At 33.8% G+C, this 17,352-nt stretch overlaps 1 protein-coding gene across 1 annotated transcript in view; it reads left to right on the plus strand.

Moving 5' to 3' along the window:
- The window catches only part of LOC129222357 (dehydrogenase/reductase SDR family member 7-like), a 37,275-nt gene extending 24,400 nt beyond the window's left edge, over window positions 1-12,875 (plus strand). The window contains exons 5-8 of the mRNA XM_054856853.1: window positions 1,450-1,496; window positions 3,324-3,443; window positions 5,921-6,087; window positions 12,652-12,875. Of these exons, the coding sequence (XP_054712828.1) occupies window positions 1,450-1,496; window positions 3,324-3,443; window positions 5,921-6,087; window positions 12,652-12,712 (395 nt within the window). The 3' untranslated portion in view covers window positions 12,713-12,875. The remainder of the gene's footprint in view (window positions 1-1,449; window positions 1,497-3,323; window positions 3,444-5,920; window positions 6,088-12,651) is intronic.
- Window positions 12,876-17,352: the final 4,477 nt, after the last annotated feature.

Raw genomic sequence — 17,352 nt, forward strand, 5'->3', positions numbered from 1 at the left:
TTTTTGAAGTCAGGAATTTGAAAATTTGAGATTTTGCTATATTGATCATGATGCTTTCATCTATTGTCTAATAATGCATTCTTTGGGTATTATGAATGACCAAAATATTTCTAAATGTCATTTCCAATTTATTTTTCGTATTACTTATGTTTTCATGCTTAACATGAATAAAACTGTTTTTATTTAAAGTATAACTTTGATTTTACAGTACCCGATGTAGCAATTTCCTCAATTTAATGATACATTTCATTGGTCCAGATTGGTCACTGCATGTAATGTCAATGCACCTTGATTTAACGCTAACTTTTTCTAGTCCTTTGACAATTGTTAAATTGGGGTTATACTGTATTTCCCTTTTGTCACATCATGAAAGGTTGAAGCATTATTGATGATTGATTTTCTACTCTGCACTTCGATCCACGCTAATCGCTTTTGTTACCCACTGACTCCGACCACAAAACTCTTGCCATGAGAAGTAGCAAAATAATGCAGTTCGACTTCACGGATTTGAAAGTCATGGCAAAAATATGTCAAGTTGCATTGATTAAAATGCTATTTGAAGTGACTGGTGGCTCCATCGCAAAAAATATGAAATGAAAAAAAAGTCTGTAGTCAGCTTAAAATCCTTTATTATTTTTCTAAGGAAAACAGTCACGCCATATTTATCATGTTCAAGGTAGTCTAATGCAAGTGCATAAGATTTTGTTTACTTTTGATCATCTTTTATGATAACTGCCATGAATGTATGTCCATGGTTCCAGTAAGCTGCCTGGATTTCATTTTGTTCTTTGTAGGAATTTTTTTTTTTGAAAAATCAATTTGTAATACTAACTGTTCAGAATTTAGATCATCCCGCTTTGCCTGGAATTCTTTACGATTGCTTTCTCTTGACGGAAATATCTTGAAGGAGGGATGGTAATTTGGCTGAAATTTACTTATAAATATACCTATTATTAAAGTTTTTTGTGCAAGTATTGCACAAATAAAAATTTTGAAAAAAAAAGTTAACTTATCTTTTTACGAAAATGCTTGCAAGGTAGCAATGCTTTTTAAGTTTCAATAACTGGTATAGTAATAAGTATTACTGCTTATTATATCCTCCTTACCAGTATTGTGCAAATTAATATAATGTTTTATTTTTTTAATTTTATCTGCAATGTTACTGAAATACACAAGAGTTTAAATGTGAAAAGACTTAAGCAATTTTTTTAATGAGTATAAAACGCTTTCAAAGAAATAATGCATTTAATATACTTAGGGTTTACTGTTTTGAAGTAGCATTCTAAAAACATTACTGAAAGCAAATCGAAAGCCAGATATCTGTGTTCCACGGAAAAGAAACAATTGATATTCGGTAGCTAAAAAAATTAATATTTTTTATTTGAATTTAATTAAGAGTTGAGTTCTAATTTGAAATGTTGAAATAATATTTAATGAATTTAATTTTAGGGGCTCCATTTTCTTCTGCATATACTGGTTCCAAGCATGCTTTACATGTAAGTAGATATATTTTTTAACACCTACTTTTCAAGTTTTATATGCTTATATAAGAAATAAAAAATTGTAAAAACATAATTTTTTTTTTGTTATTTAGTTGCAAAAACTTAGATACAGTACAGTGTCAAAAATCAAAAGTAATCAGTGCTCATGCCACTCAAACAAACCGGAAAATTTAGTGATTATTATTTTACAGCTTTTCAGACTACGTATGTAAAGACATGTATCTTTTACTTCTTTGTACAATAAAAATGAAGTTATTATCTTTACAAAAAAATTTATGACTCAAATTTTAGCATAAATTTTCCATTTGAACTATCGGTAAAGGTATTTGATTAGCCTTTTTTCTGATGCCTGAACGGATTTATGTTTGTTAACTTGTAGGCAACCAAAAAATACCTTTTGATTTTCAGTTCACGAATCCATTTTGATTACGTTTGTGGTAACATTTGCATCTCAGTGTGTGCAAATATTTGCATATATGGAGTACACAAAACAGTTTTGTCATAGAAGTTTAAAATTTCATATATACAACTCATAGGGAACTCAGTTGTACACTTCCCCATTTTTATTCCAAAAGGGCTGTTTATTTGTTCTTACTGGCAAAAAAAGGTTAATTTTAAATCTTTTTCTTTTTGCATCAAATTATTATCTTTAAGGCAACTCTTAACGAATCTAACTGCTAGTCGTCCATAAATACATCATGCCACTTAGCAAGTGATGTTAACATCTACCTCTACCCTTTTTATTTCTTTATTGTGTGCAGCTAAGGAAGTTTCACAATGGTAAAAGATCACAATTTTCAGATTTCAAGGCAAATCAATTCTTAGCCATTGCAAAATGTATCTTAATACATAAATAAAGCACCTCAAATTTAACGGGACCTTTGACTTATGAGACTCTGATTTTCGAGACTATTATAGTTCTATTTTGAATTTCCATTTGCTTGTTATACCTATAGACACCCAGCTTTTGTCTGTCTGTCTTACATTACTGCTGCTGAATTTAGATGTATTTATGAAGAAGGTTAATTAACTTATTTTTTCTCTTAATAAAGAGCAAGAGAAAATAAGAGTTTCATTCAGAGGTTCATAGTATAAATTTTCGTTTTAAAGTAAGACCTGTTTTGCTGTGAAACCTTGATTATCCGAAGCTCTTTTAATCTTGTTTAACGATGTCATTTACTGCATTCTTATTTATTCATTTGTTTATTTTAATTATTTATTTATTTATTGATAAGTAAACGTCACTTCTAGGTCACTAGAAGTAACCATTTCTAGTGTAGACAGAAATTATCCATGCATTTCTATTACTTCTGGGATTTTTTTCTTAAACCCACCACAAAATTATCTCAATAATGTCTCTAATGACAATAAATGTCTCATATTAACAAAGTTTTTTTTTTCTAAAGTGAAATTATATTGCAATTTATTTTAGTATTTGTTTTTTTGTAAATTATTTTAAGATTCTGAAATAAAGTTGCACATTAGAAGACACTTTCAATTATTGTCAACTTGTTTGTATATTATATTGATTTGTTGAAAAACAGATTTAAATTTAAAAAATTAAATTATTTTTATCAAAAAAAAAGGACTTTTTGCTTTTGATTGTTATTAGTATTTCTGCATTTAGAATACTTCATAATTCTGTTAATTTAATACAACAAAAAGTAATTTTGTAAATACTATATTTTTTTCAATTCTTCAGAAAATAAGTGCTTTTGAAATCGTATTTCTATTTATTTATTTATGTTTCCAAAAGGGTTGTTTGAAAGGTTCATCACTTTTGGTATTAAGTTTTTCTTATTCAATCAAACATTTATTTAGGGCTATTTTGAGTGTCTTCGAACCGAAATGTGCCAAAAGAATATTGATGTTACTTTGGTTTGTCCCGGACCAGTTTTCTCTCGCCTCACAGATAGATGTGTTACTTCTAAGCTCGGAGAAGTAAGTCAAAATAGCTTGCTTTATTATTTTTAACAATCCTTTTGTCTTGCACTAGCTAGTACTCCAACATAATTACTCCCTACCTGCTTTAAAATGTTAGTTTTGTATCCCAGATGTAAAGTCTCATAGTGCTAAATTGATTTGGAGCTGAATCAAACATGTTTTTATTATGCTTGTATATAGGATGTCCATTAATAAACGACCCTGCTTTAAAGTTGTCTAGCCACAAAACTATTGCTCAGAACTCCTCCCCCCCCCAGAAATTTTGTCTACAACATAATGAAGGGATGGGAATCATGGGTACCTATATAGAAGGAGGGGGACAAGTGGGGGCTCAATCTACCCCTTAGAAATTAAAACTTCCTTGCTTTCAGTACTTTTTGCATGTAAAAACATTTCTTCTCCAGCCATTAATGAATAAGTTATTAAAAATGTCAAATTTTAATACAGTAGAAGACTGTTATAACGCACAGCTTGGGACCAAAGCTTTTGCGTTATACAGGTTTTTGCGTTATATAGATCATTTCAAATTTTGAAACTAATATTCAGAATATATCTATATATTAGCACTTCAGAATAAGTTTTATCTGCAATGAGTATTAAAGCACCAATATTACAATTAGTTATTCACAAATAAATATGTTTCACAATCAAAATCCTGCACTTCTGCTAGTTTAATGGTTTCCATAACAGCTGCATTTTCAAGAACCATCTGGTATTTTCTGTTTACTATGAGTACTAATTTTCAACTTAAAAGCTTTGAAGTAAGATGGAAAGGTGAAAATCTTTCAAAATTTAATTTGCCAAACAATTTTTATGTTTGTAAAGCAAAACAGAGGGATTTTTTAAACTTCAAAACCTATTGTTTATTTCTGAAAAGTAGTGCGGTTTATAGAGAATTGCGTTATACAAGTCGGCATTATAACGGTCTTCTACTGTATCTCTAATCTGTATTGAAATCTTTTCGTGGGGAAAATACCCTGCTAAACCACGGGGAAAACATCTGAGCCCCCTCCCCCCTTACAATTTTGCATATGGGCACCCATGATGGGAATTTGTTTGGGCCAATAACAAAATGTTTCAAAATTTTGCCACCAGATGGCGCATTTTTATGAGTTACACATTTATGATAAATTGAAAATGAATCTTGCATCAAAACATATTCAACATGATGGCTATCCTTTTCCTCTACCTTCTGGAATTGTGAGGTATAATAATCTACAGTTGGCCTCAGTATGCTTTGAGAAATGCTACGAATATGTCGTGATATGTAGTACTTAAAGTCAGGTCAAGTTCTAGGATTGTCACAATTTGCGAGATGTTTTAAATGTCCCCAAAGCTAAAATCATTAAAAACGCTCTCTGGTAGTCATACTTATTTAAAATTAGTATTCACTGTATACTAAACAAATTGCCATCCCTTCATTATGACGTGCACAAAATTTCGTTAATTTCACAGCAATAGTTCAGCTACTAGACAACTTTAAAGTAGGGTTGCTTGATTATGGACACCCTGAATTTATAATGTCTATGAATAATTAAATTTAATATATACAGCATAAAAATGGAAATTCATTTGTGGATGTGTTCCTTACCCAAATCCACAGTTTAAGTCTGATTTTTGTCAAATTTGGCAAAGAGGTCCTTTGATACTCAGGAATTCAAAGGGTACCTTACGGAGTCATTTTTGTCACCTTATGGAGGGGAAATACTTCCACTGGGGGTTTTCCCGTATGCAAATCCAGTTTTTTGTCAGATCTTCGCCCGATTTGGCACAGAGCTATTTAGTTTTTAACCTGTATTATATAGTCAAGGACCCATTTTCTTGAGCAATAAGCTTTTTGTTTGACATTTCTCCTTTACATGCAATTTACCAGGCAGCCTGGTTATCCCATCCTGAGACTGCAGTTTCGTTCTTATTAGAACTCCTCAGTCAGGAATAGTGCCTAACCGAGCTGGAGGCAGATGTATCTCATTGAAGCTGAGAGTGCCAAGAAACTGGTAGATAAAGTGAATTTATCTCAAAAAATTCTGGTAAATTACAATTCTGAAAATGTCCCTGGCTTTGGAGTGGTAACTTACTGCTTAATACCCCAGCTTTGCCTTCAATTCACGAGTCTAACCGCAGCATGCTGCGGACACTCGCTGGTGAGATGGATTCACTCTATCTACCAGTTTGTTGGCACTCTCAGCTTCAATGAGATGACATCTGCCTTCAGCTCGGTTATTCACTATTCCTGACCGAGGAGTTCTAATAGGAACAAAACTGTAGTTTCAGGATGGGATAACCAGGCTTTCTGGTAAACTGCATGTAGTTCTGCCTTAACCCTGGCTTTGAGGTGGAAACTTACTGCTTCATTTCTTTTTTTAGTTTGTGTATCGAAACTGCCGCGTCTAGAAAGACTGCATCTTCAACCTTTATCTATTAATAAATTATTTTATATTAAAGGATTTATTCTTGTCCTTTTTCCTTTACAGGTTTATGACCACACACAACAACCTACAGACAGGAAAATGAAGACTGAACGCTGTAGTCGTTTAACCTTCACTGCAATCTCGAACAAACTAGATGAGTGTTGGATTAGCCAGCAGCCTTTACTTACCCTTTTTTATTGCTCACAGTATATACCTTCCATTTACCGGACGTAAGTTTTATCAGTTTATATTTTTAATCTAGTAGCTATTTTTGGGTTTAAATTTTGGATTCGTTCGGTGGCGCAGCCACAGAGGGGTTTTGGGGTTAAAACCCCTCCCAGAACACAAGCACATTCATTTCCTCCGTTAAAATCAAGGGAAAAAAGCAGAGTATTTGAGCTTTTCTAAGCGGAATAGGTTTCAACAAAATATCTTTCTGCTTTTAATGATCGAGAAGCAGTCAGAAATTACTTTTCAATTCTTAAACGTAAAAGTTGTATTTCATGATGAGCAACCCACGTCCCCCCTGGTACAGTGGCGGATCCAAACCATGAATTTGGGAGGGGAACTTTTTCAGCAATTTATGTTTATGGGGTGGGGGGTACATGATATTATGTTTAGAAAATAACCATGAAAATTGAGCTATACAACTTATCCTCTGCGTCTTATAAAAAAAAAAAATTGTGCATTACAAATTCTGCAAGTAAAGCTCTCAAAAAATATATTAAAAAACCGTTTTGCCCATTGTATTTGTATTGTTGTTTTTATATTTTAATCTTAAAATGTTCACCAACTGGTAGGGGGGTCCAGGGGTTCTCTCCCGGAAAAATTTTGAAATTGTAGTACTAAGAACAGTTCTACGCGATCTCTGATGAGGTTACACGGGGAGAAAAGGTTCGGGGGGGGGGGGATCTTCGATAAAAAATTTTAGAAATTGAAGTTTTAAAAAGCGATAGTTGTTGACTGTAAGGTAAGAAATGGGACTTTTTGGGGCTTACCCCGATAGATTTTTTTTTTTGTATAATAGATCTAAATCGATCACCCCTCCGCCCGATATTTCGAAATTGAAGTTCCAAAAACGCAGTTACAGACAAACTTTGATGATGTTACGAACAGTGGAGTTCTGGGGCTCTTCCCAAAAAATATTTCGAAACTGATGTCTTAGAAAACGAAGTTTTTCAGCAATATTAGTGACGAAGGATTTAAACGCTCTCCTCCCTCTTAGATTTTTCGAAATTGTAATTTTTTTCATTTTTAGATTTCCAACGAGAGCATTCGGGCCCTTGTCTGGAAATTTTCGTAATTGTCGTCTTAAAAACGTGATTGTAGACCATATTCAGTAACGTTAAGGGTAAGGCTATTTTTCAAATTTGAAGCTCCAAAAAAGCAATATTAAACGACTCTCGACATTTTCAGAATGCGAGGTGTTAGGTAGTCCTCTCCTGGAAATTTTTCGAAATTGAAGACCTGAAAATGAAATTTGAGGAGCGCTTAAAAGGTTTTGGGGGAGGAAAGGATACTTCCAGAGCATAGCATTATGAAGACTTTCTTATTTTTAAACCGAAGAAATTTAGATTATTTTCGCGATATTTTCCCCCTCTTATTAAAATAATTTCGTTTTCCTCAGGTACGTTCTATTCTTCTCTTTAATTATAATAAATGTTTTTAAAAACATTCTAATCTGCCCTCTGTGGCGGTCCCCCCCCCCTCTGGTTGTGCCACTAAATTGTGGAAGCTTTGCATATAATGATACTCTACACCAAATAAATACAAAAGACAGTTTAAACAGGTTTGTGTTCAAAAAGACTTCTTTAAAAGATTAGTACTGGAAAACAAATGAAAAATTTTACTCCACTCTTGTTTTAAAAAATTTTAGGTACACGTGGGATTTTTTGAGGGAGGGGAACATTTCTCCAGTTCTGTTCCGAGGATCCGCTACCGTTATTGTCTAATCGCTTTTCCGGAAGCATTTCGTCAAGTTCTAAAAAACAAAAAAACAAAAAAAATCCTATACTCTGTTTTCTGAACAGTCTTAGGATCATTTGGGATTTTTTTGAAGGAAAAGGGGAACATTCCCCAGTTCCCCTCCTGGGATCCGCTTTTGCAATTCTCTCTTCACTTTCCTTGTGCCTTTCTTCAAGCTCAAGTTCTAAAGAACAGAATAATTTTGCTGTACTCTGTTGTGAAAATTTTTAGGTATTTCTGAGATTTCGGGGGGGGGGGAGCATTCCCTCTGCTCCCCTCCGTGGATCCACTTCTGCTGTTGTCTAATTGCTTTTCCTGGTTCCTTAGTTCACGTTCTAAAAAACGGAAATTTTTTCCTGTACTCTGTTTTCTGAACAGTTTTAGGTACTATTGGGATTTTTTTTTTTTTTTTTTTTTTTTTTTTTTTTTTTTAAGGGAGATGGGGATGGGAGAACTTCTCGCAGTTATCCCCTCTTTGAATCCGCTTTTACAGTTCTCTTTTCGTTTTTCCTGGTCACTTTCTTCATATTCAAGTTTTAAAAAACGGAGGATTTTTCCTGTATTCTATTCTGAAAAATTTTAGGTACACTTGGGATTTTGGAGGGGGAACGTTCCCCCAGTTCCCCTCCCGTGAATCCGCGCCTGCCCTGGTATAAGATAGCTAAAAAAATGTCAATAAAGCTCTACAGGGTATCATGGTTCCTCAACACTTCCATCTCTGCACAAATCCTTTTTAGGGACATCTAGAGAGAGGAAGCCTTCTGCATCGCATTTTTGAGGCTCTTAACCAATTCTCATCGAAAGATCGAAACCGTTATTAGCTAGTATTTGACATTCATAAAGACATGAGTGTATTTGAGGAGGAGGTTTTAGATGATCTCGCGAAAAGCACACACAAAAAAAAGGATATAAGATTAAAGTAAAACTAATAATAAATATTCTGTGCATTTTCCCACTTTCTTCGTTTCATAGTGATATCAATATGAATTATTAATTGTTTTTAAGCAGTTACTTTGAATGAATAATTACTAATCTGTCGAAATTCTTCGATATTGAATAATTACGCATTGTTAATAAATGGAAAAGAAAGCAACAATTTTCAATTTTGAAAACCCCTGCCAGAAAAATTTTCTGGCTGCGCCACTAGATTGGTCACAGTCTATTCCTACTATTTACATCAAAAGCAAATGTGGTATCTGGTGAGACCAATTTCAGTCAGATTAATAACAGGGTTGCCATGGGTCAGGGAGAACCTTTGAAACCCTGGAATTGTCAAAAACTTTTTTTTTATCAAAAAAGTTGAGAAAAATCATCAATTTTGTCAAAAACCTAGAAAATTATGAAAACAGACCTGGAAAAAAAAATTATATCTTACATCATCAACTGCAACAATTAGTAGGTTATCTTCTTAGCCAGTGTTGATGCCAGAATGTATATACATATTCTCAGGTAAAGAGAGTTTTTACCCAAAGATTTTCCATTTCTTAGAAAAGAAGCATTAAATTTCTGATATTAAAATGCTTAATAGTTTGTTTTTGCTTATGTTTCAATGGAAATCATAATTTTTAGAATCATACTGATAATTTCAAAGTCAAAAACCAAATATGAAGTTTCAGGGAATTTCTTCTGGAAAAGTCAAGGAATTTTATTTCCCCATAGTGATTGGGAACTCTGTAGTTAGTTTTTTACAGTTTCAAAGTCAGTATTTCCCCACTGCAGTGTTTTTTCTAGTCAACCTAAAGCTCCTCTTACAAGTGCCTTAGTGGAGAATAATTTTGCAGTCAAATGATACCTCCTAGAAAATTCTTTCGCTTGAAGTAATGGTGAATACTGAAATTTCGAGAAATCCTTGACAAAATGAATATTGTAATCCAGATGCAGTGGGACCATAGAATTAACAGGTTTGGCTGTATACCATTAAAAGGCAGTTTTCAATGAAATAAGATGTGAAGGTTTCTCTGCAGACAGGACTCTCCCCCCCCCCCCCCCCGAATAAAGGATTGGAGAAAAAGTTGTCTTTTTCTTTTTTCTTGTATTTCAAAAAAGCATTGTAAATTTTGTTTTCTTTTATAATATTTCAAAATAGTAGGTTATAAATTAAAATTTGAATACTTCTTGCAATGTTACACTGAAAGTTACCCAATAACCATATCAAAGTTCTTAACTGTAGGATAGAATGGACGCATAAAGTAGAAAAATTACTGCTAAATGCTGTTCAATAAAGTGAATTCAATTTTGGTTATAACCATAGCCCCAACTAGCAAAAACAGAAATTTCTGTTCCAATCCTGGCTTGACTATTATTCTAGTACTGATGCATATAAATTACAAAAAAAAAAAAAAAAAAAAGTGTTCATATTTAATTTAATGTTACCTTGATAGAAAAAGTTTCATAATGACTATAAATGTGCAAAAATATTGCTTGTGCATAATGGGAGCAAATTAAGAAGAGAAAGACTGAATAGTGGGCACTAACAAAACAGCATTTTTCACAGAAACTCAGATACATCCTTATGCACTGATCACACAAGTCATGTGAAACAAAAAACAAGAAACAGAAAAGAACACTGCAGCTTATGAAATAAGCTTTGGAGTTAGTGTACTTGGTATTCTTAATATTTCTAGTGTGAATATGAAACTAAAAACTGGTGCACCCATCCTAGTAATGAAAAAAAAAAAAATATTCTTTCAATGAAAAAAAGAGCATTAAATACTTTTCACAGTGGAGAAATCCTGGTACAGTGAAACCTGTGTATAACAATACTGTCTATAACAATAAACCTGTCTATAAAGTGTTTTCCTTAGTCCCAGCAAAGTGTCATGAATAATCGAACTGTATAACAATAACCTGTCTATAACTATCTTTTAGGTCCCAATAGTATCATTGTACACAGGTTTTACTGTATTTGAAATTTTACAACAGTGCGAAATCTTTTTTTAACCATGGGCCGCACCACACATTGAGAGAACTCTCGTGGACCAGAACACATATAAAATTTAAATATGTTTGTTTTTAGCAGATAACATGGGAAAACACAGAAAAAGGAGGGAAATTACAAACCAAGAACTGCTTGCCTTTATTATGTGCATGCTTTATTGATACAAAGTTCCCATCTGTTCTTTGTAGAAATCAGTTTCTGGCCATTTGGTTCCAAATTTGCTACAATGATGCTTAATACCAAATGAAGATAATCTGTTGTTTTGGAAGGTCTCAGAACCAGGGCTGTGGAGTCGGAGTCGGACTGATTTTGGGATAAAGGAGTCGGAGTCGTTAGAAAACATGCCGACTCCGACCTTCTTTTTTTCTTTCCTTTTCACTGACTCTCCTTGCATTTTTTAAAAACTGATTACCAATTGGTTCGATTACATGTATAAAAAGATACTAATGAGAAAATAACTGCCATTATGGCAATTAGCTAGCTTGAATGCTTACCGAACTTTCTGTAGCCGTCCCCTAGTTTGCTTGCTTTTTAACTTAACTAATAGCAACTGTCAGCAAACGGTTTTGTTGCCTAACATTTTCAAGTAATCACTTTCAAATAAAAATGAAATATAGTGTTTTGTTCGATCTCACTTATAAAATAGTAAAAGAAACGTAACAAATTAGTAAGTCGACACCCGTAGCTAAGGTTGAAACGTTTAAGTGTGATCGGCAAATTCAAAGAAGTTCTGGCGCGAAAGCACGAATCCAAAAGATTCGATGAAATAATCTAATGTTTTTTCCTTTATTAAGACTATTTCTGTAAGCTTGGTTCTCACTAAAAAGTATGGAACAAAATAAGTAAATGATTTCTTGATTACAACACTCAAGAATTGCAGTTAATCTTAAAATCTTCATATTTAGGTTAATTCTAAAGCAGCCAATAAAATTTAAATTAAAAATTTAGCGAAGAAGAAATATAGGTATAGTAAAAACTATTCGTACAAATTTGTATACCGCTGCGTTTTATGTAAAATTAGCTCCTGACGTATATGTGCCCTATTTTCGTTGAAATTTTTTTGATGAAATATAATTTAAAATATATTCGTGAAAATTTTCAGAATTAAAGTATTTATATTTTTTATAAACTCTGAAATTAACTTTGGGTGTCATCTACTAGATGGATGTCACCCGGGGCAAACCACCCCCTCTCAAGAACTTGGATTTAGAAAAAAAGGTTTTTTTTCTCTCAAGTTACAGCTTTCAAAAATTGAAAGCACACGATTTGATCAATATCTGTTTGTTAAACATTAAAGGGGGGAAAATTACAGATAATCCTTTTTAAAATTTTTAAAAGGGATTTTTAAGTCATCTCACTTTTTAACTCGTAACTATTGGAAAGTTTGATTTTTAAATTGAATTTCTAACGTTGTATGGCGTCTTGGGTTTACAATAAAACACAAAATGCGAAATTTTCATAAAAAGGAATTAATATTTCAATCTGTGTTAAGAGGTTTTCCCCCTTCCCTTGAATGGAGAGAGGGAGTTAAAAAAATACAATTAAAAAAATTAAAAAAAATTCAGAGTCGGAGTCGGGCGTTTCAAAATCCAGGAGTCGGGGCCGGAGTCGGCCATTTTCTTTCCGACTCTGCAGCCCTGCTCAGAACATAGTTTTCGAAGTGAAACGTTGAACATAACAGGCCACACGTTAACAGAGCCATAAGTTGGGCACGTCTGTTGTACAATAACATTTGCAAAAATATATTAAAATAATTTGAAAATATGCTTTAAAATTGTGTAATACTTATGCTCTATAAACACAAACCCTGAAAATAGAGTACTAAGGTGTTTTCTTCTAGCACTCCTCATTTTTTACATGTTGGTTATCTTACATATCTTTTCCCTTTCAGATTATTTTTGAAGAAATTTTTTAATGAAAAGGTGGCTAGCAAACTGCGGCAAGGACGGTAGAAGTTCAATTTTTGAGAAATTTTGTTTTAGGTGCAAGTATTGTTATGCGGGAAAAATTCCATTATGAGATATGCTCTGTTGTATGTGTTAATTAATGTTTATATTTTTCTACTTATATTTTATAATGTTACATTTCTGGAACTATTTTTGTATGTTAAATAAACTTTTGTATGCAAGTACATATCTCATTCATTATTTTTATTAAAAAGGACTTGTTAGTTGAAGGAACTAGAACTTCCTTGCTTATGAAATTTTTCTTGGTAGTTAATGTTTCACAGCTTTAATAACGTATATTAAATTTATTATGAAACAAAATCATATCAAAGAAATTTAAGTGTAATAAAATTGCAATTTCAAATAGAAATTGATTTTGCCAGCAAAATGAAACTGAAAAATCAAATATAAAGAAAAAAATAGCTGATGACTTCCACATCACATGACTTCCTATTACTCCAATTTAATGACAATAGTGCCTCAGAGTAAGCAAATAAACACTTTAAATATTTTCACCCCAAGTTTGATGCAAACCGAAGCAAAGAAAACATTTTATACAGATAAATGTTCCCAATATTGGCAGTTTTAATGTCATTCAATTGAAAACTCTCTAAATATGGCCAAATTAAAACCATATTAGAGAAGGAAAAAAAACGCCAAGTTGGCCACCAAAAGCTTGGCGACATAATGCCAAGCGTTTGCCAAATTATAACACCACTTGAGTTGCATTGAAATTAACAATGATTTTACCCCAAAAAGGTGTAAAAGACCCTCTTTGAAACATCTGAATGCAACCAAAAGGGGAGGTGCACAACTAGACCCCACTAGAAGTCTACGTACCAAATTTCAACTTGCTAGGACTTGCCGTTTTTGAGTTATGCGAGATACGCACATACAGACATCACGAGAAAACTCCTCGTAATTAACTCGGGAATCATCAAAATGGATACTTTGGGTGTCTATATGTGCTTAGGCATATATCCACGTGTGGTCGGGTTGAAAAAAAAACTCAATATTCATTCGGGGGTGAGCAAAATAGAAATTAATGCCGATTTTTAAGTGAAATTTTTTTCGCAAATACAATACTTCCTTTTTTGTAAAAGGAAGTAAAAAGTATTTCAAGTTTGTGGCAGTTATTAGGTTTCTCCAATAGGCTGAGTCGAGATTAAAACTTTACATTTTGTAGTTGCTCACATGGGTTAATACGTTTCTCTATGGGACTCCAAATATGTGAAAGGGCTCAGAAATGTTTCCATCTAGATTTCATTACAAATGGCGTAAAGGAAGCTCATAAGCATAAAATTAGCATTTGAGCCATTATGACAAAATTAAAAGACGAGAACCGCCTGCCTCGTCTAGTGGTCAGAGAAGTCTTGACTGCGACATGAAGGTCCGGGTTCGAATCCCGGCTCAGGCATGGACATACTATCGCTCTCCTGTCCTTGTCCTTCCTTTGTGTGAATGTGTTTTTATGCTGTGAATAGTTGCCTACTCTATTAATGGGTCCTTATGTCATGTGTGAACTGTGGAAGTCAGACTTCACACCAAATTACGGTACAGTTGGAAAAGTGAAGCAGTGCACACCAAAATGCCAGTCCAGCGCACAACAACAAAAGACTAGAAAATCTGTTGATCCTGTGTTTGATGAACCTGAAGATTTTCTGTAATATATTGCTTTGAACTGATGAGGACAGAACGAACTTCTATTTGTTTATGCAGCTTTATCTCAGCGAAGATTAGTCCAGTCAATAGATACATTTTACCTTACAAAAAATGGGCTCAAAGATTATTTTTTTTTAATTTGTACATATTGGTGCCAACATGAAAAAACCAAGTTATCCAACACGAAAGACCCCGGGAGAACTTTTGGAGGCCGAAAAACCACAAAAATTTATGACTTTTTTTGTTTTTTCCAAAATATCTCCGAAATGGTTCAACTTAGAAAAAAGTATTTAATATAAAGTTTAAAGAACATAAAATTTCCTACAACTTTTGCATTTACAACTTTTTTGTAGCACAAATAGCAAGCTTGCTATAGCTCTTTGAAAATAGGCAGTTTTCCTCCACTCCGAAAAAAATAGCTTTCACACCGAACGCAAGGCGTCATAATTATTAGAACTTTAATAGAAACTTTAGTTTCAGAGAGTTTATCGACAGTTAGAGTAGTTTGAGTTTCTCCCCCCCCCCCCCCCCCGCTGGACGCAGAGTAGCAATTCTGGCTGACAGATTAGTTCCCACAAGACTCCAAAAACAGACCATGTATTATGAAACTGAAATACATATATACACATTCATTTAAAGCACATACGACGATGAATTAATAAAAGAAAACCCTTCCCCCGCTGCTCATGGACTGACATTTTTGGTCTGACAGAGGTAGTCTTCATCAGACTCCAATAACAGATGATATATTGCAGTTTGTAACTGGATTACACAATACATTCACATTGAATTACACAATACATACACAATACATATTACATATACATTCATTTGAGGCACATAATTCGTACATTCCAGTCTAATTATTGCAAACAAAAATGCGATTTTTAAATATTGATGTGAAGGAATGAATATTAGGCAGCTAATAAGCAAACAATCAACACAATCATGCATCCTTTGCTCTGATACAATAATAATAATAAACCCTCTCCCACCGCTCACGAACTAATATTTCTGGCCTGACAGAGGTAGTCTTCAGTCAGACCCCAATAACATATGATTTATATTGCAGTTTGTAATTGAATTATACAATCTTCTCATTCATTTAAAGCACATAATTCGTACCATGTATTCTATTACAAGCGAAAATGCGATATTTGAATATAAATGTGAATGAATAAATATTAGGGTGATAATAAGCAAACAATAGACATAATAATGCATAACTGAAGGTACAATAGTAATACGTAATGAACACTTTGAAAAAATTCTGCAGAAACTGACTTTTTGAGGCATAAAACCCCCAAAAGAATTACCTTTCAAAATGAAAATCCAACTGTAGAAGCTTAATACATACATCTAAATTACAAGGAGATTCATTCGACCTTAAAGCAAATAGAGAAAGGACAACAAAATACGCTGTTTATCTTCTTCGAAGCCGTTTTGAAGGCCCAGGTTCTCCCGGTTCAGGATCTGTAAGGGGTAGAAAGAAGCTGTGGTCCTTTAATTGTTCATCTCCTTGTTGCAGTAATTCCAAAAACTCCTGGAACAAATCATCTTCAGCAGTTTCATCCAAAGATGAAATTTCTGCAACATTTTCACAATTTGTGCCACTGCAGTGTTTGCACGTGCTGGAGCATTTTAAACCCGCCTTGCGACAAGAACAGGTTCCAGTACAATTTTTCTTGTAGGTACAAGGAACAATCTTCAAAATATTCTGAGTAACTGAATCTCTTTTCATGTCAACAGGCATTAGACCTTGTGTTCTGCGTTCCCAACCCCATTTCTCTGGATCAATTTTGTTGCCGTAACAACATTGAATTTGGTGGTAGCACCGATATGAGTGATAACGTCCAGCGCCCCCCCCCCCCCGCACGTTGGAGGTAGCCATGCAAGATTTATTTTAGCCCTGTATACTAGTTTTATAAAAAGATTAAATCGCAAAGTATCCAAAGATAGGTTCAAATACTTTACGTCACCTGTGCATAATATTTTCAAAATGTTTTCTCCAGCTGCAGGAGTTTTTTTTTTTTTTGACTATTTTGTACAACTTAATTTTGCCTTGGCCAAAGATAGCGGAAGTCGTATCATTCCCACTAAACGCATGGATGAAAAGAATATTGCTGGGATCAAACTTAAAAGATTTAGTGAGGAAAAAAACAAATCACAAACATTCCCTCTTCCAGGTTTTAAAAAGAACAAGTTGCTGAAAGGCTGTCTTAAAGCTGTCATCAGCACCAACAGATCTATATCCTCTCGCTCACTATAACAACCTTTTCAATTTCCTTCGCCTTTGAAAGAGCAGTAAGTAAGTCGGCATCTTCTTGAGTCTGCCTAATTTCAATGCCACACTCTTCGAAATATGTCTCAAGAAGTTGAATAAGACGATTGTTTTAATTTGCTAGAAATCTTTCTTGAGGAATTTAGTCAACATGTTAGGTTCAACCATTACTTCAAGGGAAGAGATTGATTGCTCATTGATATAGCATTTGTGACAGGCAGTGTGAATTGTCACTTCTTTTAAGTCCTTCAAAAAACGCTGATGTTCTTCATTTTGACGTTTTGCGCTGCATCTTTGAAGATTTTCTATTCCCTTCTCCTTCACAATCTTTATTTCGCATTCATCCAAACTGATTTCGCAAATAAAATTAAAAAAAAAAACACCTTGGTCAGGCGTAATTATTTCTAGAAAAAAAAATTGTAATATAGAACACACAGATTAATAAAACTTACTCTCGTTCGAACTCTGAAGTGACCAACATGTGAGTCGATTCATCTCATTTGGAGAGAAAAAGGGGGGGGGGGGGGGTAGAATGGGGGTGTTTTGTTTAAGTTAAAGGGAACGGAGGCATTTACCCTCAGCTCACAAATCATTTCCAAGGTCAGACTGCCGGCGTTTCTCCTTTTTTCCTCCGTTATCCGATGCGCTTTCACGCACTTTGCTGAGGGGTTCAAAAAAAGTGCGACTTTCAAGAAGTTGTAAC

Source organism: Uloborus diversus, chromosome 5, assembly GCF_026930045.1.
Source record: "Uloborus diversus isolate 005 chromosome 5, Udiv.v.3.1, whole genome shotgun sequence".
Taxonomy (NCBI): domain Eukaryota; kingdom Metazoa; phylum Arthropoda; class Arachnida; order Araneae; family Uloboridae; genus Uloborus; species Uloborus diversus.